Source organism: Numida meleagris, chromosome 26 (genome assembly GCF_002078875.1).
Source record: "Numida meleagris isolate 19003 breed g44 Domestic line chromosome 26, NumMel1.0, whole genome shotgun sequence".
In the NCBI taxonomy this organism is placed as follows: Eukaryota; Metazoa; Chordata; class Aves; order Galliformes; family Numididae; genus Numida; species Numida meleagris.
The window spans coordinates 2,940,839-2,966,588 of record NC_034434.1 but is presented as its reverse complement, the minus strand read 5'-3'; the positions used below and the strand labels follow the sequence as shown (position 1 = coordinate 2,966,588).

At 49.3% G+C, this 25,750-nt stretch overlaps 1 protein-coding gene across 1 annotated transcript in view; it reads right to left on the bottom strand.

Annotated features, from left to right (window-relative positions):
* The window catches only part of SKAP1 (src kinase associated phosphoprotein 1), a 117,004-nt gene extending 94,598 nt beyond the window's left edge, over window positions 1-22,406 (bottom strand). Inside the window, exons 1-3 of the mRNA XM_021377837.1 lie at window positions 22,121-22,406; window positions 16,362-16,467; window positions 7,628-7,653 (exon numbers count right to left, since the gene is read on the bottom strand). Coding sequence (XP_021233512.1) covers window positions 7,628-7,653; window positions 16,362-16,467; window positions 22,121-22,154 — 166 coding nt within the window. The 5' untranslated portion in view covers window positions 22,155-22,406. The remainder of the gene's footprint in view (window positions 1-7,627; window positions 7,654-16,361; window positions 16,468-22,120) is intronic.

Here is a 25,750-nt window from a genome sequence, read left to right as displayed (position 1 = left end):
TGCCAACGACAGCGGTGCCATTTGCAAACCACGCAAACAATTCTTCTCCACCTGTCCCGATGTGTTTACCCTGCTTCGTAAATATTTTCTTCCGGGGGGGGGGGAAACTGCGCTCGGAAAATAGCTCCCTCTCTGTTTACGCTGCGTTCTGAGAGCGGGGCAGGTTTCCTTGATGGCAGCAGGGTCAAAAGCAAAGCGCAGGACCTCCTCTCCATCAAGAGGAGCCAATTTATCCTCGTTTTCAAAACGTTGACCCGAACAGGTCCCGGCCAGCCGGCACTTGAATCCAGTCCGAGACTAATTTCATCCACTCGGCATCCACTTTTTACTAATTGCACGTGGGAAAGCAAATGAGTGGTCCACTAGAGCTGCCACTTATGTTCAACACCGACGAGGAAGTCGGAAGCGCTCTCGCTCAAATCTCCCCCCCCCCCCCCCCCAAGCAGCGGCGCTGGCGGCTCGGCCTGCAGTGACGCGGCGCGGCCAGCAGGGGGGGCTGCAGCGCGCAGCATCGCGCGGGGCCGCAGCTCCGGGGCCGCGAACCGAGCGGGGCGAGCAAAGCGGTGCGGCTGGGGGGGGGGGGGGGAGAGGGACGGCAGCTCCCCAGCTGGGGGGCGAAACCTGCTCCTGGGGAAGCCCTAGAAAGGGCCTGAGCGTTTTCTTGCGCCAAAACCGGTGTGAGTTTTGTAACTCGGCTCTGAGAGAATAAACCTGAAGAAGGCTGGAAAACGCCGGGTTAAACTATTTTCTCTCCCTGTTACGTAGTAAAGAAGCTGTAATGTAAGCTATAATAACAGTATGAGAGAGAAGATAACCTGCAAGTTATTGATTCATGTGCAGATACTCAAACCAAAGCCATCCCACCACTGATTGTGGGTTTACTTCTAAAAGTAATAATAATTACCAAAAAACAATTCCCGCTCTCGTAGCAAAAATGCCACCCTGCACGAGATGTTCAAGAAGTCTGCAACTTGCAAGCCTTGCCTGGAAGAACGCTTCAGCCCTGTAAGGTCACAGAGCTCTTGCTTATGAAACTAAGTCTGTGGTGAGCTTGGGGGCCTGTGTAACTCCCCAAGCCCAGGGAGGCAGAAAAGCTGCTGAGCTCACACTGCCACTTTGCTGTCAGTCCTCATTTTCTGTATCCCCGCCAGCCCCTTGTGTCACTCTTCAAGCTGAGCTCTCCCCTCCAGTTTTCTCTTCCCCTCCTTTTCTCAGTGTGCGTTTGCTCTCTCCCCCCCCCCCCCCTCTGACTTCCTCCCTCCAGCTCCTCTCTTGCAGCCCTTGGCACCCTTTCAGTAAAGGCACTGCATATTCCGCCTCTTAAGTGGGCAGCAGCTACACAGAACAGCTGCTGACAGGGGAAGCACAGCACAACTCGGCCTGCTTAGGAACAAGCCTGAAACCCAGAGCAGCAGCCCATTCCCACGGGATGTAAACAAGTAAACAAGATTTATTCTTTCTTTTGTGACCTGGTAACACGTCAGCGAATTACAAAGCCCGTCCAATGCGAGCGAAAGCAGCTAAAAGCTACCTACAATTTGTATTTCTGGCCGCCGGTAAATTACTGCTTGCGAGGCTCTTTGAAGAGGCAAAGTCTTCATTTAAAGGATACGGGGACACTGAGGAACAGGAAGAGAGCAAATCTGCACTTCAGTTCAGCTCCTGAGTTTGCAGCTCTGCTAGGGACGCAGCAAAACAGCGGCTGAGAAGCTGGGCCCCGCGCTCGTGCACTGCAATCATTCACAGAGCAGCTCTGCAAACGCAGTTTGCTATCTGAGAAGATGCCTGCCTCAAGGGTGGCAAAGAGGAGAGGAGGCTGAGCAGCTCTGAGTAATGCCTGCCGCAGCGTCAGCCTCGATTCTTAGCCAAAAACCTTTCCCAGCAAACGAGGAAGAAGGGGAACAAACCCACGAGGGAGCTGGAGTTTAGCAAACATATTCCAATGACAAGACACAAGGAGGCTGTCTTGCCCGTATCTGCAGCAGTTTTCGCTGTAGAGAAAAAATAAGTATGAGCAGCGAGTGCAGAGACGAGAGCTGGGAGCACACACCGGGGTTACAGGCGCTCCAGGGACTGGAGGAGATGCCCATCAGGCATTTGTAATTGGGCAGAGGGTGATTTTTACAGCCGTGCTTCAGGATGGAGCCTTACCGAAGGGCAGAGTTACTGCTCTGTGGATTATTTGGATGAGGTTACTGCTCTACAAACCAAAGCAGCACAGAAGTCACAGCAGGGAGGGGAAAGTGCCTCAAAACTCCGGATTTGGGCGAGCTGGAGGGTCAGCAGTCGGGACTCAGAGCTGTGCTCCAGCCCCACTCCCAGCAACCAAAGGCTTGGGAAGCAGTGGGGCACAGAGCATTCCCCTTCCAAAGGGCTCCAACCCACCTAAAACCTGAGACTTTACACCCTCTTCACCTGATTTTGTGGAGCAACGGGGTGTCTTACCCGCTAGGAAAAGGCACCTAAAATACCAGGAGTATTTTATTAACCAAGCAAAGTGAGAACAGGACGAGTTGTTAATAGTTAACTTCCTGGGGCTCCTCAAATCGCTGTATGCGCAGCATCTTCACTGCCATTTTTATCCCTTCCTCTTTAAGGTGCATTGCTTTGTTTTTTCAGTGCCCATTGTGCTCTGAAGTTCACCATGGAGGGCAGCGTGGGGCACTAAAGCGAGCTCTGCCCCGTGGTGTTACAACTCAGGTTGGTTTCAGAAGTCTATGGGCGTTTGTTTCTCAATTAACGAAGCAGAGCTTGGTAAGAAGTACATAGGAATCCAAACCCAGAAACTTTCCTCAAGCCTGCAAAGAGCCCTAAACCAATGGACTGGTTTAAAACAGATTGGAAGCCGTCTTTATGAAGCCCATTCTCAAGGCCTGCAAGTTTTGAAGTTGAGTGCTGCATAACCCAATCAAACTGCTGGTGGCTGCAACCTGGTTTCCCCAACCCTATCATGAATTCCACAAGTTCTTCATTTGGCAGCTGAGCGAAGTAATAAACCTTATTGTTCAATCAGATGAGATGTTTGTTTGGGGCTCGGCTTCCATTCTGAACCCATGAAACACAAAGCAGGAGTACCAAAGTTACACATCTCAAAGTCTTCCTACCCACTGACATCAATGGAAGCGCCCATGTGCCTCCACGCAGCCCATCCCAGGGCACAAGTTTGCTCCTAGAACCATTGCTCACCTCCAAAATCTATGCACAGGGAGCAGCACCATTCCTAAATCCGTGTAAAAGCAACGCTGTGCAGCTGCTCTGAGTCTGCAGAACTATGAAACGAGAGATCTGGATGCTAGAAACACTCTCTTTATAGACTAGCTTGCCCAGGATGCAATGCACAGAGAGGAGAAGCACTCGGAGCTGCAGGAAGCAAAGCTCAGCGCTGACAAAGGGAGCTGTCAGAAGTGTTGATCTTAAAGCTTTTCTCTTCTTCTTTTTTTCTTTTTTTTTTTTAAACTTGAAGTCCATGTGCCTCGGTGTGTATGTTTTATTTTTCATTAATTAACTCTGCCCCGCACACCGCCCAAACACATCTCGGACTTCAGAAGGCATCGGAACCCGAGTTTTGTGTTTTCTTTTTTGTTATGACATCTCGAGGATTGTAGCTGGCACCCGTGTTTATAAAGCGGGGGAATTCCACGCATGGCGACGGAATAGATATTTTAACAATACGTTACAAATATTGTCAATCTGATATTTTTTTTTCCCCTCGCGTTTTCCAACACATCATCAATCCTGAGCGGGTTTCTGTGCGTGAACCCTGCTTACCACGGAGCCGGAGCCTCTTGGCATGGATGCAAAGAGGTTTTTTTATAAATAAAACTTAGTGAAATCACCACGCACTCCATTAATTCAGGAACACTCTGCCTCAGCTTCAAAGGGGATCTTTACAGTAAAGATGGTGTTTGTGCTGCTTTAATGATTTGCTACTTGTACTTGTCATAACTACATGAACCAAGTATGCAATAGCAGGGAGCAGCGGTTTAGGGAAATGCACGGTTCCATCTCCCACCCAGCTCCACTCGGTTCGATTCCATAGATTTGAGGTTGCATAGAGGGAAGCTACTTCATAAATCTAATACTTAAGGCCACTGTACAATGCCAGTTCATGAAAGAAAAGTGCATGCTTGCCTTGGGCATGCAGATCTCATGCACTGCTATGGCATCCAGCCCCTTTAACAGCTAGTGACCCATGGAGCACTGTGCATCTGAGCCAAAGCAAGCAAGGCCAACAGAGTTAAAACAATACGTGCTCCATCTAAGTAGTATATACCATGAGAGAAGGGGCCTAAGGCTTTCCACAGTTGCTTAAGCCTTTCACGAGACGTGAAGGCTCCTGATTTTTCAGCCATGTTTTATCCCAGCACATCCCTTATCTCCACACCTCCCCGCCATACATTTCTATTGATTCCTCCCTGCTCCAGGGGGGAGATGCTTCGAAGCTGAATGCCCCAGAGCTGGGAGAATCAGGAGAGCTGGACCCAACTCTAGATTCTCCAGTGCCTTGGGAACACTTTCTGAGCCTCAGTTCTCCTCAGCTTAAGAAGTGGGAACAACAATACCTGTTCTCTCCCACGTTTTGACTATTTGTGAATACTTCAGCCATCATTTACATTCAGAAATGAGCCGTGCAGAACTTCAGACGTGCTCAAACCACTTGGGATGAAGGCATTTTTGATTGAAAAGGGAAAAAAAAGTGCAATTGTTATCATAAATGCAATGGAAAGAAGTGCTTGGGCAGCCCTGGGCTGAGCCACATTTCCTCCATCTCCAGCAGCCCGTGCCTTCATGCAGAGCTTTAGGAGCAGAAGTCCCAGCATTCTGAGGTCGTTAGAGTACAGACACCCATGATTTAAACGAGTGCACTGCTACCAGTGGCCCTATTTTCATTCTGCGCTCATCAAACAGTGGACACTTTTGGTTTTAGGAACGGAGCAGCTGAAACACAACAGCAGCCATTCAGACACTCAGTGCCGAGCCCCGTTCCAGCAAAGCTAAGCTTCTAGCCCAGTTGCAGAGCTCTCTTATTTCACCACAAACACCTCTTTTCTTTCCCAACCCTTCTTTTCGCAGTGCTCCCCATCTCTCCCCAATGAACATCTCCTCTTGCCTGCAGTTCCCCCCTCCCTCCATGAATCCCAATGCATTGCAGTACCCCAGAACGGCCTGGTGCTGCTCCCTCACACCGCTCCTTTCTGCTCAAAGCTGATGCAGAACGTTTCCCCTGCACTCAATTCTGAGTTGAGAAGCACAGAAAGCGACCTGGGGGAGGGAAGGAGCAGATCCAGGTTCCTGGGTGGATTTTCTTGGCCAACTTTCCTTGGTTCTCCTTCCACAAAGAGGAGTTTGCTGCAAGACTGCGCGTGCGTAAAAAAATAAAAGGGGCATAAAATGCTTCACACACGCAGTCAACCCTCCTCCAAAAGGAAATGAGTCACTCTCGTGCTCTCTTCAAAAAGCACCAAAGGAACAAGGCACCAATATCTTGCACCTCCACACCGCAGTCAACAGCGTCCCTGGGTGCAATGCACTTTGTTCAGCTCCATCTTCCTGAAGCTGGACTGCTCTACTCAACACTATGGTTTTTTTTTCTTCTTGCTGGGAGATATCAAGTGTGATTCTACTCATTTTGGCCAACACCAGAAACCAACACGGTGGGAAAGCTACAACCATTGAGGTTTTGGTCTTCAGATGAGCATCTAGTAAGAGAATCCCAAACCTTCTAAGCATCAGCCCTTCCCTTTCTTTCACCCCGCCATCAACCTGTTATTTAATTTGCAGCTAGGCAGAAAATGTCTCCAATCCTCTTCCCCATGCATCCACACATGAGGTCTCTGTCATCTGTTTTGCCTTTTAAAGAGAACAAGCCCCACACTAATCCTCTGCCTCTATCCCACCCAGCACGCACCAGGTCCCATCCCCACCTCTCCTTCCCCCCCCCCCAGTGCCATTCCCTGGAGCCAAGGCGATGTCCCAGCCCATGTTTTGCTCTATTCTCAGTTCATTTCTTTCAGGATGGCGTTGGATCTCCAAAATGACAGCGGGATGAGTTCGGTTTGCTGCGCACCTCGAGACCCAACCGCTCATGCAATGACTCCAGGCAGCATTTCCATGGGCTGCGCGCTTCAATTCATTTACAAATCAATTACGCAGCTCTACAAACCAATCTTCCTAACCTTATTGAGGTTTCCAACTCCATAAAAGGACGCGATATTTCAAACAGAACAGAAGCATCCCTCCTCCACCCTCTGAATTGTATGAACTTTCAAAATTAAAAAAAAAAAAAAAAAACACAACTAATTTTGAACCCTTTTATGCGTTCTAATCCTTTCTCACTTTTTTTTTTTTAATTTTGAGCACAGCTGTCTGTTGTACTTTCTCAAATGATGCCAGATGCTGGGTTCATCAACCGAACGCACGAAAACAATGGTTTGAAAGCAATTAGAAGCACCGAGGCTGCACTGAGGCTCATATTAAAATGTGATAACACTGTTCTAGGGGGAATTGCAGCGCTGCTGCATTTCTGACATTTCTGTGCTGCCAGACAGGCAGGATGTGCTGGAAGTGGGCCCTGATCAAGGAGGTAACGTACTGGAATTTATTCCTGGAGTAAATGAAGGATTAGCTGATTCGGAACGCTCACGAGGATTTTTATTACAGCCCCAGCTCCCATCTCGTTTGAGATCTGGCAGATCGTTCTGTTTGTGCTCACCTACTGCAGTCATTGCTTGCAACCAAACCACATGCCTTTGCCATAGCCTGGTTGTACCCCACTGTCCCAAATCAGGAATCAGAGCTGAGCTGCACCGATCCTATATGGAGCCCGAGATGCTCCAGGTCAGCTCTGAGGAAATACGTATCCATCAGCTGCCCTGGATGTGCAGGAATACTCACTGACACCGCTCGCAACCTGCAGGCTCCCTGCAAAGCCTAAATCATCGCCGACGTTATTGCAGAAACGGAGATCAAAGTGGCGAGCAGGATCTCCCAGCTTGTTAACAGACATAACAAGAGACGGCCGCGGTCCCGAGGAATTTACAGCCTGGCTGTTTGTCTGCACCTGGAGGTTGACTCGGCATCAAGTTCGGGGTAACATAGGAGCAGTAAGACTGGAAGCAGCACGCTGAAGGTTACCCAGCAGTGTTTGCCCCCAAGTCAATGGCAGCAGGAATACGCTGTCCTTTCTGAGCCCCAAGCCTGTTCTGGAGACAGGAGTTGAGCAGGAACATTTCCTGGGCTTGTCCAGGATATTTATGTCAGCACCACGCATTATTTTTGTATTATTCCATAGAATCACAGAGTGGTTTGGTTGGAAGTGACTGTCACGCCATGCCATGGGCAGGGCAACTTTCCACTGGATCTGGTCACTCAAAGCCCCATCCATTTACTCACTCTTGACAAGAAAAATAGACTTCTACCCAAGAGGAATACCAACCCTGACTCCTGCCATGGCCCTTAGCACAGCCTTGCACCTCTCCATCCCAAGAGCTGCCACGCACACAGCTCCATGTTCATTTTAAGCTCTTGCTGTTGTCGACTTTGCAAAGAAACCAGCACACAACCAGCCCCCACTCCCCAACCTCCTAACAGTGAGAATCCCCCCTCCTTCCCATCAGCTCGTACTCACCTCGGGGCAGAAATTCCAAGTGGTACCTACAAGACAAAAATAAAGAAATGAATGAAAGAGACAAGCATGGGCATACATTACATTTGTAATGATTTTTTTTTTTTTCTCAGCCTGATGAATAAGGGACAGATGGGAGAATTATAACAGACACACTGCCAGGAATCCAGTGAATGATCTAAATGTATTTTGTGCAAGAAACATCTAGAAGAAACGCAAGTCCTATCGATGCCAGCTGGCCCCATGACATCCTCTGCTACCTAAGGAACCTCTTTTGCTAACCAGATCCTTTCCTTTGCAAGAGCTTCAAAGGCTCTCAGCTTCCTCCTGTTAGAGCAGGTCTCTTTCTCAAAGCAGAGAGGTTTACATGGCTTTCCCTTCACTGCCCTCACTGCAAAGAGCTGCTTGCAGGGATGCAATCTGTCCTGCAGCTCACGTTAGGAACTCAGCAACACACTTGAACATGCTGAGATGCCTGATCAGCTTTTGCATCTCTGTGCTTTCCAGTTTCTTTCTTATTTTCCTCCCCCTCCTCCCATCCCAGCTCTCTGCTCTTTGGCCATCTCTATCTGGCGGAGATACCATCCTCATTTGGGAGCATAGGAAGATCACTGACTCAGAATTGCAAAAACCGCCCTGCAGAGCCACGAATATGGAAGCTCAGGGGATACCTATCACCAATCCATGCTTCCTAATTCCCCTGCAATAGCATCTAAAAGCCCAGAGCGGTGGGCAGGGGCATCTCCTGCCCAGCAAGGAGCTCACACACAGTATTTCTAGTTCAGAGGGCCAGACACACACACACACACACACCATAGGGATGGCCGTGGTGGAAAGAAATCCTCCATGATTTCTCTCTCACAACACTTCTGAGAATGCCTTCGCCTACAGCATGAATCATTTTAATATGGAAACAGCATAGGCACGGTTTGGAAACAGATCAAGGAGTTGGGAGAAGCCACAAAGTGACCCATTCACAGGCAAAATGCATAACAAAGGGTTGGTCTATAGGCATTAGTGGCAAGAATCCAGTATGTAAAAATCCAATCAATTTGTTTACTCATTAAAAGCTTTCATGAAGAAAATGATTTAATACAAACATTCAAGCTACTGACACAGATTAATTAGAAAACAACAACAGAATTCTGATTAAGGGCGTAATATTTATTTGTCTTGTTTTCTTTGGACAAATAGAAAATCACGCGCAGCCAAGAGATTTTTCTGGGAGAATGGGCTCCTACGGTGATAAATAACAGCGGAACGCATCGGAAAGAGCCACACCAGCAGCCAGAAAGGGTGCAGATATCCCTTGGTCCTTGGGTGCTCTTGGCAGCAGTCCCCTACTCTTAATACCACCTCTTTCCTGTCCACCCTATGGCAGCTGCACCTCCTCTCTTTCCATCCCAGAACATGCCTGTGGTCAGGGGAACGCTCAGAGCAGCTCCATCCCTTTGTTTCCCTGCTCTCCAACATGCAAAGCCCCAAAGTCCTCATTCCTCCCTCCCCATCCATCCCCAAACCCAGCAGCCATCGATGCTGGAATGCTTCCATCTCCCGAGCAGACACCGATCCCGAGACAAGGACAGAGAAATCACTTCTCGTTGGGTGAACTTTTGTCTCCTGTGCTTGAGAGACTGTCCTAATCTCCCCTGAACATGTTTTAGTGATAACATTTACTGCACTAGGACCAAAATGATTTTCTGTCACTTCTCATTCCAGTTCAATAAAAGTATAAGAGCTTTGTTTCTAACCTCTGTCATTTTTAATACAGTAAAATGGTTTAAAAAAATGTAAAATTGAGTTCCATTTCCTACCGGACCAGCGAGCCCACGTTAGTTTCACTCTGATCAAATTGAAAGGGGGCAAAAAAAAGAAAAAAAATACCAAAAAGATGCGATGCTTTTATTTATTTCTTTCACTGAGGCATAAGGAAACAGCCGAAATTCTAATCTCATCAGACCAGGACGCATCTTTAACCTCCTGCTTTGATCATTTGCACTCTGGAAAGGCTTAACCAGAGGATGAGAGAGTTTTAAAATGCAATCGGGAGTGGGAGAAGAGGTTCTTATGGAAGATGAAAGAGCCATGATCAAATTCCTTCACCTGCCACCGGCTGCACGAAGGCGTGTGGGTGCCCTGCAGGCTCCGGAGGGTGGCACGGCGTTTTCAGTTTGTTCACTGAAATGCCTTAAATACAAACATGCTTTCCCCCAAACCCTTTGTATCCATTTAAGATCGCATGGTGGGGAAGGATGAGCTGTGGTTTGTGTTCTTCCCACTCCCTTTCTCCAGGTAGTAAAGCATCCATCCAGCGGCTGCGGGAGGAATCCCCCTAAGAAGGGCAGCGCTTAAAGCATAGGAAATAGAAAAGCTTAGAGAATACAAAGGTCTGATCTACCTCAGACCCTGGAGAAGTGAAGAGGGGTGGAAAACCTCCTGCCAGATGATTAACTAGCTTCAGCAAAACCAACTCAAAGGCATCCACGGAGAATTTCGATGCGATACCTAGAGCTAGCCCAAAGATATCCAGTTTCCATCACAAAGCCAAAGAATGAGCACTGCCCTGCCAGGACTTGAACAAAAGCCATCCTATAAGCATTTCCCCCACATAGTTTGCAGTGAACCACCCACCTCTGTCACCTCATTGGTGCATATTTGGGGCCAGATGGGAAGAAGCCATAGATTGGTTCCATTGGAAACACAAACTGCTCCTCGTGATCGTGCAGCCTTCGGGGTTACACGCTCACCAAGCAAACGTGAGCGAGTGCCACTTGTCTGGAAGTGCTTATGTCCTTTGCTCATGAAAAACATGCACATCCCGGCCCTAATTCATCAGCCTTGGAGCGGCTGTGTCTCCAATGGGCCCCAATCAAACTTGCAACTCAACTGTATAAACAGACCTCAAAGGGTGAACGGTCACGAAGAAAAGAAAGTGGTTTTGTCACATTGCAGAGGGAAACTGAGTCACAGAGTTGGCCAGAACGCCTTCTTCCCAACAAAAACCCGCTGCCCTTTCTGCCTCTGGCCAGAACTAACATTTCCCAGCTCTGGGGTTGAAAGGAGCAACACGTTCTGCTGCCTACCACAAAGCAGGGGGTAAGGCTTCACCTTCAGGAGCAGCGTGTGCTGTGCAGAGCTCCTGTACTCAGAAGCCATTGCCTGGAGACAGAGACGCTGCCAGGACCGACCGAGCTGGGTCTGCTCCCTGCAGGAGCAAAACTCCAAGCAGGAAAGTCACAAACTCCTTCAGCGGCACAGAAATGCAGTAAAACACACGGTGACACCCAGCCCTCACCCCCACAGGGCGAGCTGGCCGAGCAGCACGCAGCATTTTACCAAATCCCAGGGCTGATGGATTCAAAGCAGATCCATTTGGGGCTGGAAACAAAACGGCTTTCTGAGATCTTACGGTCTGTATTATGCCAGGGGTCAAACTTGATGGATATAATGGTCTCTTTGCAGCTCTAACGCCTAGAGAGTCTAAACCCCACTTTCCTCTCAGACTCCATTTCAGCAGGAACCATGCAATGAAGTCAGGTTTCAATCAAATTTCCGGCATTTTCTTGTCCAATTAAGAACACTAATATCACCACAGCTGTTAAATTAGATATATCAAGACAGTCTAATTTGTTTGGTGCACAATATTTGCTGCTTTTTAAAATGTTTGCAAGAAAAAAAATTGGAAAAAAATCGATGCTGTACATGATTTCAAGCAGGGGAAAAAAAAGAAAAGAGGGTTGGGGAGCTCACCATTAGCAGAGCCTGTTACAAACCAGTTCAAATGCATTTCCTAGCTAAATGCTAGGGAAGCAGCAGCAGAGACGCAGAGACTCTGGTTACACAATTTCAATCATTTACAGTCCTCAGGTTTCAGATTAACAGTGCATTCACCAGGAAATGGATGGTGAAATAAGGGGTAATTTTATCAGCCGGAATGGAAATGATGTGAATTACTGAAAGGAGCTGAACCCAAACGGCACCAAACCTCATTACGGGCAGAGCGAAGGGCCACGTTCACCCCAGGTACAAAAGTAGGTAGAACACGATAACAGCTGAATTGAATTTGCTCCCCTGATGAGGAAGGAATTCTTTGCATCCAAAGGAAGGGGGGAAAAAAAAAAATCCCCTGCTGAGATTACAGAGTAAACTTGGAACATCCTAACTCAAACTTCACCGGGCCCTAAAAAGAAGTCAGTATTCCGTTTGGTTGTTGGTAAAGGAGGGGATGCCTCTCTGCTCACACACAGCCCTGCACTTTGCCTAACGAAGGACAATGGTGGGACTATAGAGCAGCCCCAGTGTTAATGGGCTGAGCTCAATTATCTGCCCGTAAGGTCACATTCTTAAATTCTTTTTATCTTGGTATTGCGCATTATTCAGCATAACGAGCTTAATGCAGGAGCTACAGACGGTGAATTTACACTAATGAAGCAAAATTGCCCCGAAATTGCGTTTTCTTTCATTTCAATCTCCAAACTTCTAGCATAGGGTTGAAATTGAAGCAATAGGCAGCAGTTAATACGCTCAAGATTACCACAGCAGGACAAACACTCTGTTTTATGCAAAATTTTGGATGCACTTCCACGTGGGAACCTATCACAGCCCCAGAGCAGTCCATCAGCATCTGATGTATAATGCAATATATAATACTGCAACATCAAGCTCGACCAAGGATCTGGGTGAAGCAGCAACAGTTCAGCTGCACCTATAAGCCAGTAAAACCAGCAAAACCAGCAGCTCAGTGATGTGGCAGCGCACCCAAGCCACTCACTACCATGGCTTGCTAAGATTTGCAGCACAGCCCTTGGGGTTGTGACCCAGGTGGTCACACTGCATTGGGTTTATCCTTATGCTTCCACTTGCGACCGAGCAGACTGCAGGTAGAGCTTCAGGGCCTATTCTGGATTTCCCAGTGGGTGTATGCGAGGAACAGCATTAATTAAACCCTTTTCTCTTCGTTGCTGCTTTGGTGTCATACAGGTCTGCCTTACAGGAGCCAGGAGTTGGACTCCACGATCCTTATGGGTCACTCTCAGCTTGGGATATTCCGTGTTCTCCTTTTAGCACTACTACGGGGGAAAAAAAATACTAAGAATTTGTATCCATCAATGCAAAGTTGCCTTCCAAGAGGGATTTTAAACCACTCCCTGCCTTTAAAGAGATGGAGGTACTATTTATTTCCATACTCCTAAGTAAATCCCATTCTCCCCATCTCACCCCCTGCCACCATCACTGCTCTAGAAGTGTCTCAACGCCAAGGTGAGGTCATTTAACAGCAAGACGACTTGTTTTTTTGCTTGCTGCTCTTGCCAAAGGACAAGAACAGGTCTGTGTTCCTGAGTGGAGTCATGTATCCGATTCGTTCCAGGTGTCGGACATCTGCTGCTCGCTCCGCAGCTGCCTTTGCTGAGACACAAGAAACAGCAGCAATTTTCCCAAAGAACAGCTTGAAACAAACCCTCGGCACCAAGCGACCTAAAACAGAAGCAACTGACAAGCTCTGGGGTTTCTGGAAGATGGGTACAACCCCATCCTGGCACCGCATCCTCCCATAGCCCTCCCTCAAGCCAAAACTAGCTGCTTTTTTTTAAGCAAGTTCTACCCATGACACTTTGCTTTTCCATGCAGCACCAGAGCAGCATCCTCAGCCTTTGGTCCAGGCATTGTGTGCGTGCTGCTGTCACTGTCCTGCTGGGGACCATGCCTCCAGCTGCGCTCCATGCCTTGCTCTGATGGATGCAGTTGGGGAAAGCAACCAAAGAGATTATTAACGACATCAAAAAGAGATTAGGAAAAGACGTGATATATATACCGCCAGAAAGTGGAATGGGATCTGAGTTTGCAAAGAGAGGGGGGGGGGGGAACCAAAGGAAAACACCACGTATTTCCAACACAACAGCACGTTTTAAATAACCAAACGGTTTCTGAAAGTAAAACAGCGCGGGGACTCATAACTCAGCTGCGTGGTGACAGCCTTCCCACAACCGCTGCGGCAGCGCCTCTGACACAGCTCCTCGAGCAGAAATCCCATTGACTGCCTCGCAAAAAATATATCACCTGCAAACACAAGCCAGCCCCTACCTACCGCACTTCTCCCGGCAAGAGGGGGAACAATATATCCTCCCAGGTAGCGCGTGGAGACAGAGCCCCAGCACTTGTTCCTATTACAGCCACCGGGGCCCTCCTGGCGGGGCGTGTTACGAGGCCGTGGGGAGAGCTGCCATACAAAGACCCCGAAGTTACAGGACCACTTATGAGAGTGGCTCAGGGTAATCAGCTAAGATGAAGCTCTTCCCTTTCAGAGTCTCTCCCCGGTAGCTTGCCAGTTTCCTTACGCCCGTGATGAACCCAAACAATGAAACCCTACACGCACGGAAGAGGCAGCGCTTCCTGAGCTGCTGATTTCCTGAGCAGCAGCCACGAAGCCACACGCGGCCCCGAAGGGACGGACCCATGCTCCCCGCCAGGAGCAGGGCTCTCTCGGAGCCTTTCAGATAAAAGGGAGTCGTCCTTACAGTCAGCTCCCACCGCAAATCACCGCATTAATGGCTCAGGGCAGAAGGAGAGCATTGGTAAGCTGCTCTTCTCACCAAATGCCAACGAGCAATAACACTCGAGGAGGAAATTGGCAGCACCCTGTGCTCTTTGCTCTGGGTCTCACTTTCCCCTCCACGCTTACTGGCAATCTGCTTCAATACGCAGAGGGGCTGGGGCCCATATCTTAACCTGAACGTCCAGGATTTGTGCATCACATCCCCCTCCTGATGCCAAGGCTGCTTCCCCATATCTCCTGCTCATTGAGATGATGCTTCCGGAAGCTTTATGCCAAACTGTATTCTTAGGCTGATGAAGTGATAAGAGCCAAGGCTCATCCCATGATGCAGAACCCAGCGTTTGCCCCAGGATTCTTTTTACAGGGGTAGAAAGTGATAGGATAAGAGGGAATGGTTTTAAACGCCTCCAGGGACAGAGCATCCATGGCAACCTGTTCCAGCACCTCACCACTCTCAGTAAAAAAATTCTCTGACATCTCATCTAAATCTCCCCTCCTTTAGTTTAAGGTCAGGTTGGATGGGGCCCTGGGCAATCTGACCTAGTACTTGCTCTAGCAGTTGGCAGCCCTGCTTGTGGCAGGGGGTTGGAACTTGATGACCCTTGGGGTCCCTTCCAACCCAAGCCATTCTATGATCCTGACTCCAAAGGTTGCTCCTTCTCTAACAAATCACCAGAACTGCACAGGATCTCCATGAAGACAGAGGTTCCTTAGGGATGGCAGCAGCAGCATCCTCCCCCACTGCTCAAGTGCCATTCGCAACCCTATCAGCGAGAAGATGGCCAGCTCCTTCTGGAGGCAGAATTGGTTCCATAAGTTTGCCAGTTTATCAGGTGCCATGATACTGGCTTTAAAATTCATTCGAGACAGACCTAGGGTTGGATCATACAAAGACAATGTCACTTCTAAGGTTCTGTGGTCTCGGGACCATTGGGAAAACAAAAAGCTTGCCTTAATGTCTGAATGCTTCAGGTTCATCGTTCTGTTCACTTCACTCTTTCCATCCAAGGTCACTACCTGGGAACAGCAGCCACACCAGCCCTCTGTGCCCACACCATTAAACAGGTTCCTCCCCAGCACTACAAGGCATCGCCGGACGCAACTGGTCTCTGTTGGATACACCACAGCCCCACTTCCAAAGGCTTCCATCTTCTGCATCCCGTTTGTTTCAATTATTCAGGGCAACCCAGGCTGATAATTACACAGTCCCGTGTCGCTGAGTAAAACTGATGCATAATTAGCCAGCAGGAAAGATCGATTAAGGTACAGCAGGGCATCTTGGAAAGTTCTTCAGTGGGACTGCAGGGAATAGGATCTGGCTGTGCCCTTCCAAAGGATAAAATTCTCTGCATCTCAGGGACTTGACAGCAGTTTTATTTAAACGGGATGCTTCTATCCGTCAGCCACCCCGAGTTTTATTGTCAGGTCTTAACTTCAAATGACACAACTCATATCTTTTAACTGGAGCACTAACAGCAAGCTATACATCACGTTCCTAGCCAGAAATACAATGCAGCTGAGGCTCAAAGTTTCATTTAAGCCTCCAGCAACATGTTTTCTGTTTTATGTTCCTTGATTTTTCCCCTAGCACCTTGGCACAACCTTTGCCTGCTTCGCTCTCCAATCCCAATGATTCCAGATTTGAACAAGGCTGAGGTGGGGAGATTCTGGAACACAGTTCAGAGATTTAGCTTCTGAAGTCATCTTCTTTCCTTTTTACTGTGTCAAAGTACAGGCAATGTGTGTTTGGGCTCAGGAGCCACACATGGAATGGACACTTTCAGCAGCAAGCCAGCAGCGCGAGCCTTTGCTCACCGTATTGATTTATCCACATATCTCAGCATCAAGTAATGGATTTTCCCCACACACAAAATCCTCAATAGCACCACGGAGAAGGAAGAACAGCATCAGATTCATATGCAAAGAGCTGCACAGACACTGCCCAAGACATGTTTTCTACTTCAAAAAACAGATTCCAAAGACAGGCAATGACAACTCCACAGACAGCCAAATACATCCAGCTGGTGTAAATAGGAAGATGCAGCATACTCTCAGTTATACCAGGCCCTGAATGCCCATTATCTTTCAAAGCATGGGCCAATTGGCCTGTTACTTTAATAGAGGACACAGTAACCCACGTTATGGCACTGTTCATGAGAAGACACAGACGTAGACAACACATACCTGGCTTTGACTTGCTGGAAGCCAAAGAGAATCGTGTTCCTCTGCTCCCTTGCTTTAGGGCTCAAGTTTTCGTTCTGCAGTCCATCCGCCAGGAAGCACTCAGCATCTGGTAAAGGGAAAGCTACATGTTAAAGCTAATAGGCAGAGGTACCCGTCCTTGGATGAGAACAGCATCAGCATCTCAGTTTCAGCGAGAACACCAATATTCCAGGGATCAGAAAGCCCTGGTGCAGGTTTGAGGAAGACAGACTGCCAGCCCACCATGAGACACTGGGATTCACAGCTTTCAGAGGGTCTGTCCCCTGCTGACACCCAGCAACAGAAGAGTTAGCTCAGGTCAGATGCATTGCTTGAACACCACTCTTCTGCCACGTGCATTATTTCACTCATCAGCCGCTGTCTTGCACCATTCAGTTGTGTGCAGTACCCAGCACCTCCCATACACCTCTCTGCTTCCCCAAGCCCTAAAAATCTGCTGCTATGCAAGGCTTTAGGGCTGCCATTCAAAGACGGATCCAAAACACCTCTAATTCGGGTGTAAGGAGTCCACCGACACTTAAAGGAAATCCCAACTTGTGGTTTTCACCAGGATAACCTTCACAAGGAGCAGGCACTCAACGCCAGCTTGGTTGTGCACTCACCCACATAAAGATGCATCTCACCACGTGCTCTCCTAATGCTCAGATACACTGTGCTTGCCCAACAGAACAGCTTGGCAGAAGTAAATATGGTACTATCTCACCTGGAAAGCGTAGCTACGTGTAGAAATTTAACCCGAACTGGAAGACAAAGACTACAAATAGATTAAGTGCCTTCTGTTTGGATGAGTATTTATACTCCTTACAGAAGCCTCTTAGAGAAACACAACAGTTCCAACCACACCTGCTCTGTAAATGGAAGCATCATCATCCCTGCACTCCGGCAGCTTTACTGCTGGTTTTCTCTAGCAAAGATTGGCTTCAAAGCTGTGGTGTTGTACACCCACAGCCCTCTCCAACCTTTCATTCACGCCCCATACTGTGACGCTAATGTCAGTTTAATATCCTGCTTGCAAGACTTGCAGCTCCTTATGCTTCAGCTGCCGGTACAGCAGCCAGCACTGCTCAGCGCGCCCCAGGAACCTTTATAGCTCCTTAACAAAACAGCTCCTCTACCTGCAAGCACAGAAGATCAAAGTGCCACAGGAGAGATGAATCTCTTCCCCTGTTAAAGTCACGAGCTCTTATTTTCATCACCTGTCTACAACAAAGGTAAGAGAGGCTGAGAGCTGGAGGGAAAGGAAAAAAAGAAAAATGCATCTTTGTGAAGCAAAGGCCAGAAGCAAGGACGGAGCAAGCTGTGCACGCAGGGGAGCAGGGCAGATGCGCAACCCCACTAACAGGGCTCCCTTCCTGCTTTGCCTTTGCAATGATGAAGAGGAGCAGAGAGATGCAGCACTGAGCACGGCAGCCTGGGGAAGGAGTGAAGCCAGATCATGGCACTGCTTTCTGCAACCCCTCTGCTCTCATTTCTGGAATTGTTCAGCTGAAAGCACCGCTCTCCATGGGAGCACTCGCTGAGAAGCATGTTTCAGCCAAATGCAGACACCTCCAGGTCCCTGCCAGCTCCCTCCTAACAGGGATGCTCTCAATGCAGAGCTGAACCACCTGTGCCTCACTGCCTGCAGCCCCACACTACAGCCACCACTTGTGGCCAAGAAGCAGAGCCTGAAGCCCAAAGAGAGCACTGGGGACATCCAAGTGCCCTAGCACATCCCCTCTGATGGGGGCACGTAGCTGGCACATCTCTGCTGATGGGCAGGAACACTAATTCACAGCATTGCTCTAAACCCACACCTACGTCCAGCAGTAGTTATGGCAGCTCCAGGAGCATCAGGTCAGAACGCACTGCCTAGCCTGCCTGGCATGGACTGGGGCTCTGCTGGATCTTTTGCCTCATATAAGTTTCATTTCCAGCCCATCTCCACGCCATTTTAATTGTCTCTCCAAGATACAGCACCAACTTATGCAAAGCAAACAGTGCTAGACTTGCACCTCTTGCAAATAGCATAAGAAATAACCAAGTACATATATCTAAGGCACAAGGAACATACCTTGCTCTGACAAGGTTACTGTAAGAAGAGATGGAGGCTGAGGGGACAGTTCATTACGTACAAATCGGCTTTAAAACAGCGCTGCAGAAATCAGCCAGCAAGAGAAACCATTGCAGGCTGCATTTCCACCATCAGTGAGAGCAAACAAGAACGACAACTGGGCAAACATCAGCTGCTCCTCTGCCCTTGTTAAGCACAGATCAGCTCCGTGAGGATGCCATCAGCTGCAATAGGGTATTGACTTGCTGCGATGTCAGCAGAGATCAGCTGCTGGATAAGTTATAGCAGAGCTACGGTCCCTCCTGCAAAGCAGGCAGAGGCCTTTCAGAGCCAGCCACTATGTTTATAGCACCAGGAAATGAAAAAGAAAGCCTAACCATAAACTCTCCAAGTGGATCAGGAAGAGCAATATGTAAGCAGCTCCGGAGTAAATCACCCGAATGTTAGTTTTACTGCTTGTCAGTAACGTTATATTCCCGATGTTTATAGATTGCTCTCTGTGATCCACTCCCAAAGTTTACAGCACTCTCCCTTTCATTTCCTGCAGCTACCAAAGGTAAGAGGAGGGGGGGGAAAAAAAAAAAAACAGTTGAGATTTCATCAAGTGCTTTAGGAGAGTTTCTAGAGGCAATTGCAGTTATCCACTTTAATCCTGCACACAGCATTGTAAGAATTATGTCATAGCCGCCCAAGTCCGGTGAGCAAACAACCTTTTAATGGCAGCTCTAAATCTCTGAGTTAATCATCACTCTACAAGCAGAACTGGGAGGTATTTAGATGCCACAGGTGTCTCTCCCATACCCACGCCCCGACACTTGTTGCTCTTTTCTACTCATCCGGATCAGAAAGCCAACAAGAGAAATCCAACTCAGGTCCCCCAGAATCACGGCGCCGAAGGGATGGAAGCCAATGCTGAGCTAACTGCTCTGCTCCACCGCTTCTTGCTGCTTCACACAGTCCCTCCTGCAGTTTCCCATCCCTGTCAACACAGAGCAGAGACACCTCAAGCATCCGTGAGATTGCATTAACGTTCCTAGGATGCTAACAGAGACAGCTGGGGGTTCAGAATGCTGCCCCAGCGCTGCCTGGAACCCAACAGCCCCACAGGACACAGCACTCCCTTGCTTATTTTTGAGGCAACACTACGGCTGCTCACCTTGAAGGCAGTGGCTCCTGGCTCTGTTATGCTTTGCAGATGCAGTCACACTCTCACAGGGCAGCATCTCTTCTGTCCTCACTGCTGCCCAGACTCCACAACAGAATGGCCTTGCAGACTCCCCCCCCCCCACCCAGGATGAGGGGGTCAGGCAGGGCAAGGGAAAATACAGTCAGGCTGCCTTTAACTTCTATCAAACAAAGCAGAAGCCCCGGATTTGTCAGAGATATCTCACGTTTTTAAGAATCACCGTTTCAGCCTTCAGAAGAAATCTGTGCAAAACAAAGAGGAATACCCCTCTGCTTCCCTTGGATGGAGCCCAAACTGAAACCCCGTGCCATTAATGACAACTTGGGCTGCTTACTTGCGACGTGGAACTGAGTAACAAAATTGGGGCAACCGCATCTATTCATAAACATCAGGCAATCAGCATTCGGAAGCGCTGCAGCATTGCAGCGTAGAGAAGATAGCCACGGCATATCGGCTTTCAACCACTGCAACCTCAGAGATGTCTTCTGCAATAACAGCAGGGCTGTTGGGAGCTAGCCACTGGCTACCTGCCTTTTGGGCACCCTGCGTGCAGCCCTGCACTATGGAACAAAATTCATATAGGGAAGCAGACGTTATCACCTGTACCCGTTGGCTCTTCAAGTTGTAACTTTTTACTTTAAATACAGAAATTCCTATTGTAATGCTGTTTGAAAACCTGATGAGCTTAAGCTCCTCTGGTTCGTGCATAGCAAGAAACCTCCTCAGCCCCTGGAAGGCCTCGAGACTGTAGAGATTGTTAAGACACAGCAAGTTTGATACAGAGGTATGTGACATGCAATTAATCTCCATTCATAGCCTGCTCTACTTGTCAGCAAACAAAGGCTGTGCTTTAGAAGGAGATCTGAAGCCTTCAATTAAAAACAGTCAGCTAACAAGAAAATAATCTAAGTTAAAGGAAGGTGGCAGGTGCAGAAATGAGTTGTTTACAAAAGCGTCAGCAGCGAACAATAAAGCGCTGCACATCAAAAACGCGAAGGGGTGAACTTCACCGAAGCCCCCGCGATTAAAAAGCAGAGGGGAGAATTCACACCTACATCTGGGGGAAGACACAACGCATTTGGGAGGGAGCTTTGATGGGCTGGGAGGATGTGTGCTCTGACTGCTGGATCCCGGGACTGGAAGGAGCTCAGAGTTGGGGTGAGAGGGGCCGGTGCTGTCAGCAGATGAGCAACAGGAAACCAAAGGTCAGAAAAGCTCGAGGCAGAGCAGGTCAGGCTCGAACACAATAGCTCGGAGCGGCACAATGCAAACAGCTCCTTCCCACCACCCACCTGCATCACAGGATGTGCCAGCAACGTGCACACGTGCAGCAGTGGGCTAAGGCTGCTGCTTCAGCCTGCGGTGCTGCTGCTCAGGCTTTGTGTATAGGGAGGTTGGCAAGAGTCAGAAAGGCAGGGGGAAGTCAGCACGCAAGCGGAGGTGACTGCAGAAGGCAAGTCAGTGCTGGAGAGAGAAAACCACCAACCCCGAGTACAGGTTCCCCTGTTTGCAACAATCCACCCCACAACACAACACCAAAGAAACAGCAAGCAGTTATTCACATCCACGCAGAAATCACTCATGGTTGCAGAGCACAGCGTGGCAGATGAGGGAAGCCCAGTTTCTACTCGGCTGACCCAGTGCTTCAGTGGGAAGGGGTCTGTCCGACAGCTCAGGTTTGCAGAGAAATCAGGAAAACCTGCAGAGCTGCCCAGGAACTCCATCTCATGCCTGCAGGGAAGCACATGCTGCCAGCCATCACAGCTCCTTCCCTTGGATGTGAGGCCTCAGGAGGTCACCTTCACTCTAGAAAGCACAAGCGGGGCTTGAAGCCAGCGCTGCTTTCTCAGTCCACACTCCTTTCTCAGCAGGGTTGAAGCTTTCCTGTATCCCCACCACAGCCAGCTTGCTCTCTGCATCCCCAGGAATGCATGCAGCACAGGGCAACATCCAGAACCGGGAGGCACCGCTACCACAGCTGCAGCAAAAGCCCAGAGGGGGCTCATGGCAGCACACAAGTTTATCCCACCCTGTGTGCCTGCTCCTTTGTCTCACCCCAGTGACACTCCCCAGCAGAGCCCACACAATGCTTTAAGGGAAAGCACGTGGTGGGGACATCAAGCCAGAAATCACTCCTCGACAAATACAGACCGGGACCACCAGAGAGCTGCCCCTCTCCTAACACAGGCACAGAGCAACCTGCCAGCTCCTAACGCCCAGGCAACATCGAGAGCACCGGGACAGGCAGCCACATCCCCTACGCTCCTCTCCTCAGGATTAGGGACACGAAAGGCACACACACAACCTGAGGACCACAAAGCCGTCCATCAGCTGTAGAGACAAAGTAACTCCTGCGGGTGTCCCGCTCCCCTCTGGGGATGAGCACAATGAGATGCAAAAGACCTTCCAGGCTCTTCCCCTGCAATGCCTGCAGGCCTTTCCCGTTAAGCAGGAGGGCAGCAAGGAGGAATTGGTGGTTACCTTCAAGGAGTCTCTGAACGTCCTCGGGGATCATGGCCCTGCCACCTCCTTTCCACCAGTCAAACCTGCTGTTACTGCTCTGGGCCTTCAGGGGCAGAACGAGAAAGGAAGCAGAGGGGGTGGGGACACCCAAAAGAAGGTGGAAGGAACTGCAGAGCTCTGCTCAGATGCCGCCGCCTCCTCCTCCTCCTCCTCCTCCTCCAACCTCCCTAAAGGCAATCAAGGTGCTGAGCTCCTCCACGCTCCTCAAAGGCCGAGCTCTGCCCAACAAACTGCAAGGATCCTGACCCCACCCCCCAGCAACAACACAGCTGAAAGCCAGCTCCTTGCATTAGCATTTTAATCAGGTGGCAGTTAGGCGAGCATCTCCTTCATTACCGCCCAGTTCCGCGCACCTGCTGGCAGGCAGAGCAGACCCGGAGCTGTGTGGCCATTGCTTTAACCCCCCCAGTGTCGGCTCCTAGCACAGCAGGAGTTGGGGATTGGGTCTGTTCCAGTCAGAGGCAGACCCCTTCCCCTAATGCTTAGAAGGAGACGGCAGTACTTGGCTGCTCTGCAATTAAACATCCCCACTTCCTACATCCTGCATAGGAAGGGGATCGAGCGTAATAGCCGCTCGTATGTCTCTCTTGCCCGGAGAAATAGGAGGGTTGTGCACTTTAACTTGCCTTTGACAGGCAATAAGTGCAAACTGCACTCTACAAAACAAAAGTGGCATTGCATTAGATTAACCCGCAGTCCCACATCCGCTCCTCTGCTATATAAATGAATTAATGCAGGCTGGCTACGGGGATATACCACTCATATTTTTCATCCTTCTGTTCCCAAATTTTGAGCTCTGTATTGGCAAACCCAAGTGCAGCCTTCTTTATCTGAAGCTCACCAGCGAGAAAACCCCTAAAACAGCTGCAGAGTTCTTCTGCGTCTTTTAGGTTGGAACAGCACCTCAAATACCCATGTATAAATAGCAGTGATGAGAAGGGAGGGCTTTGAAGGAGAGGTGAAGGCACCGTGACCAGAGCCATGTTCAGTACCACTCCAGACCATACAAGTTTCCTATTCTGAGTACAAAATTCACTTGATTTCTGTCCTTTCTCTTTTACTTTACATACTGCTATGTGAGCTTGCACGCGCTGACAGCAATGTTGCAACACATTCTTGATTTTGGGATGCCACGTACAAGAAATTGCTCCGCAGCGGCGCTGGATGCAGCGCAGAAAACACTGCTGCCATTCAGAGGGCCTCACACAGGAGATTGCCTTGCTGGAATGCATCTACATCACAGACAGGAGCCTTTCCCATTACATCTGCTAGTCAGGTAGGGTTTCACGAGGCAGGATTGGGAAAAGTGAGAGTCTCCTGTGGGAGCAAAATGTGAATTTCTGTTAGCTGCCCACGGCTCCTGGCAGGCAGGAGTGATCATATGCAAGGAATGGTAGCGCGTGCAGGTGGGTGTACAGAGGATGGATCTGTATGCATGTTCTCACCTGGAGGTGTTTAGGGATAAATATTTAAATGCTTCTCCGTAGAAATCCTCCTCAGTTCATCGCAGACTACAAATAAAAAGCAGCTGCTTGCTGAGAGTGACTAACTTTAAAAGTGAGTTTATAAAGGAACGAACTGGGTCCCATAGACGGAAGAAACTGCCTTCAGATATGCCAGAAAGATCAATGAAACCCGATCAATGCGAATCTCAGAAGATAAAACATTCATGCAACCGCAAAGAAAAAGATCATCTCACGGGTTCTCTGCATATCTATAGCTTTGAAAGCGTGGTGCAAAGAGTGAACTAGCAGCCAGTCAGTGAGTCTTGCCCAGGAGATAAGCCACTTTATCATATTTAGGGGATGGGGGAGGTTTTTGCTCGTGTCAAACGAGCAGCGAGTTGTTTTGCAGGTGTTGCGGTGGGGCTTCGCCTTCCTTTGCTGCCTGGGTTGTGAGCACTGCATGAAAGCATCTGGGGATTTCACCCAACAAATTTCCTGTTGCAGCGTTTACATCATCAGGAAAGTTCTAGATCTTTTCAGCTCCGCTCCTGAAACGCATCGCTCTTGTGATTTTTGGTCTGTTGCTGCAGATCTTGAGGTTATCGTCGAATGTAGCGTAATGTGTGGAAGCATCCCGGGTGGTCTTGGACTGCACTTCCATCCCATGGCCTGCAAACAGAGCTCAGCACCGAGGATGTCCCCATCAGGCCCAATATGAAGATTTTATTAAGACAATACTGACCATGCAGCAGATGTTGCTACAACTGAATCCATTTTACTGAGGCATGGAGTCTCAGCTGCCATGCAGATGTATGTGCTGTTACTCACAGCCTTTGCACCATGCACTTGCACAGCCAACACTTCTGTGCAACCTTACCCCTCTGCAGACAGAGCCAGGCAGAGTGAGTCCCTGACAAATGATCTTTATTTTTCTGGCCACTTTTGTTTTTGTATGCGTGAATAGGTAAGAAATTTAGTTTTGTGGCCGGCTGGGAAGGAGATGAGGGGGTCTGGCAGTGACTGGCGACTACCCCTGCATCATTGCTCTGTAGCATCACGCTCTGTGGGCTGTAGGTGTAAAGCTGCCTCGCTACATGATAAAAGCCCCACCTTCATCATTTTCGGTCTGAAGTCCAGCAGACGGGCTCTCTCCTAATGATATTCTGTTAAATGGACAAATTCCTTTGAAGGCTTGTCTTGCTTCGAAATCCAATTTCGCAGGAAGCCAGATGTGGTTGCGTGTAGCTATGGAAACAAAGCAGGGAGGCCTGCGAGGAGCTGAGCGAGGCGAGGTAAAACGGGAGAGCCGGGCTGCGGGAAATATCGAAGGGTCTGGAGGGGTTGGCAGGAGCCGTGCCCCTGCGATGGGCTGCTCGCTGTGGCTGGGTGCAGCCCCTGTCAGTGCAGGTGAGCAGCCAGCTGGCCTGTCACAGAGCCTGGAGAGGAGCTGGATGCACACAGCCTTGGGGGGGGGGGCAGGGGGAGGGGGGTGCTGGCTCCTCGCTTCCCATCTGCCCCCTTCCTGCTCTTCCTGCACTTCAGGATCTCCCAGCCTTCCCCTCTGCCATTCAGAAAGGTTAACGACAAAAGGGTAACAAGGTTAAACCACAAAGCCTCGCCTGATAACAGCCCTTTCAAGCAGCTGCGCTGAAATTAATCTGAAACTTTTAGTAATTAGATAAGATAAGGATGCGTGCGTGCTCGCGCAGGCACACGCCGACCCCGGGACACCCATTCTACAGAGGGGGGTGGAGGATCACAGGCTTCATTGAACGGGATCAGGTCATTTGTTCACCTAGTCTGGCACTGCAGCACTGGAGATAGATTTCCAGCCTCTTTATTCCTCCTGCTCGCTCTCCTTGGGTAGTACTCTCACTTGCCCTTTTGTCCTCCCTTTCCGGTACTGTGGCTCCTGCCAGTTCAGAGCAGACTCTCATTCTTGCTCTTTCAGAACAGATGCCAGTCCATCTATTTCTGTATCACAGCTCCTGCCATTCCAGGTCAAATTGTTGGACCGCTGGGTGTCATTTGCTGCCTCTGACAGTGACCAACAACTCAGAAAAAAAGGCAACTTTCCAATCTGGTCATGCACCTGACGGCTTGAATAATTTCTCCTGGTTTACTAATCAGCTGTGCCACGCTA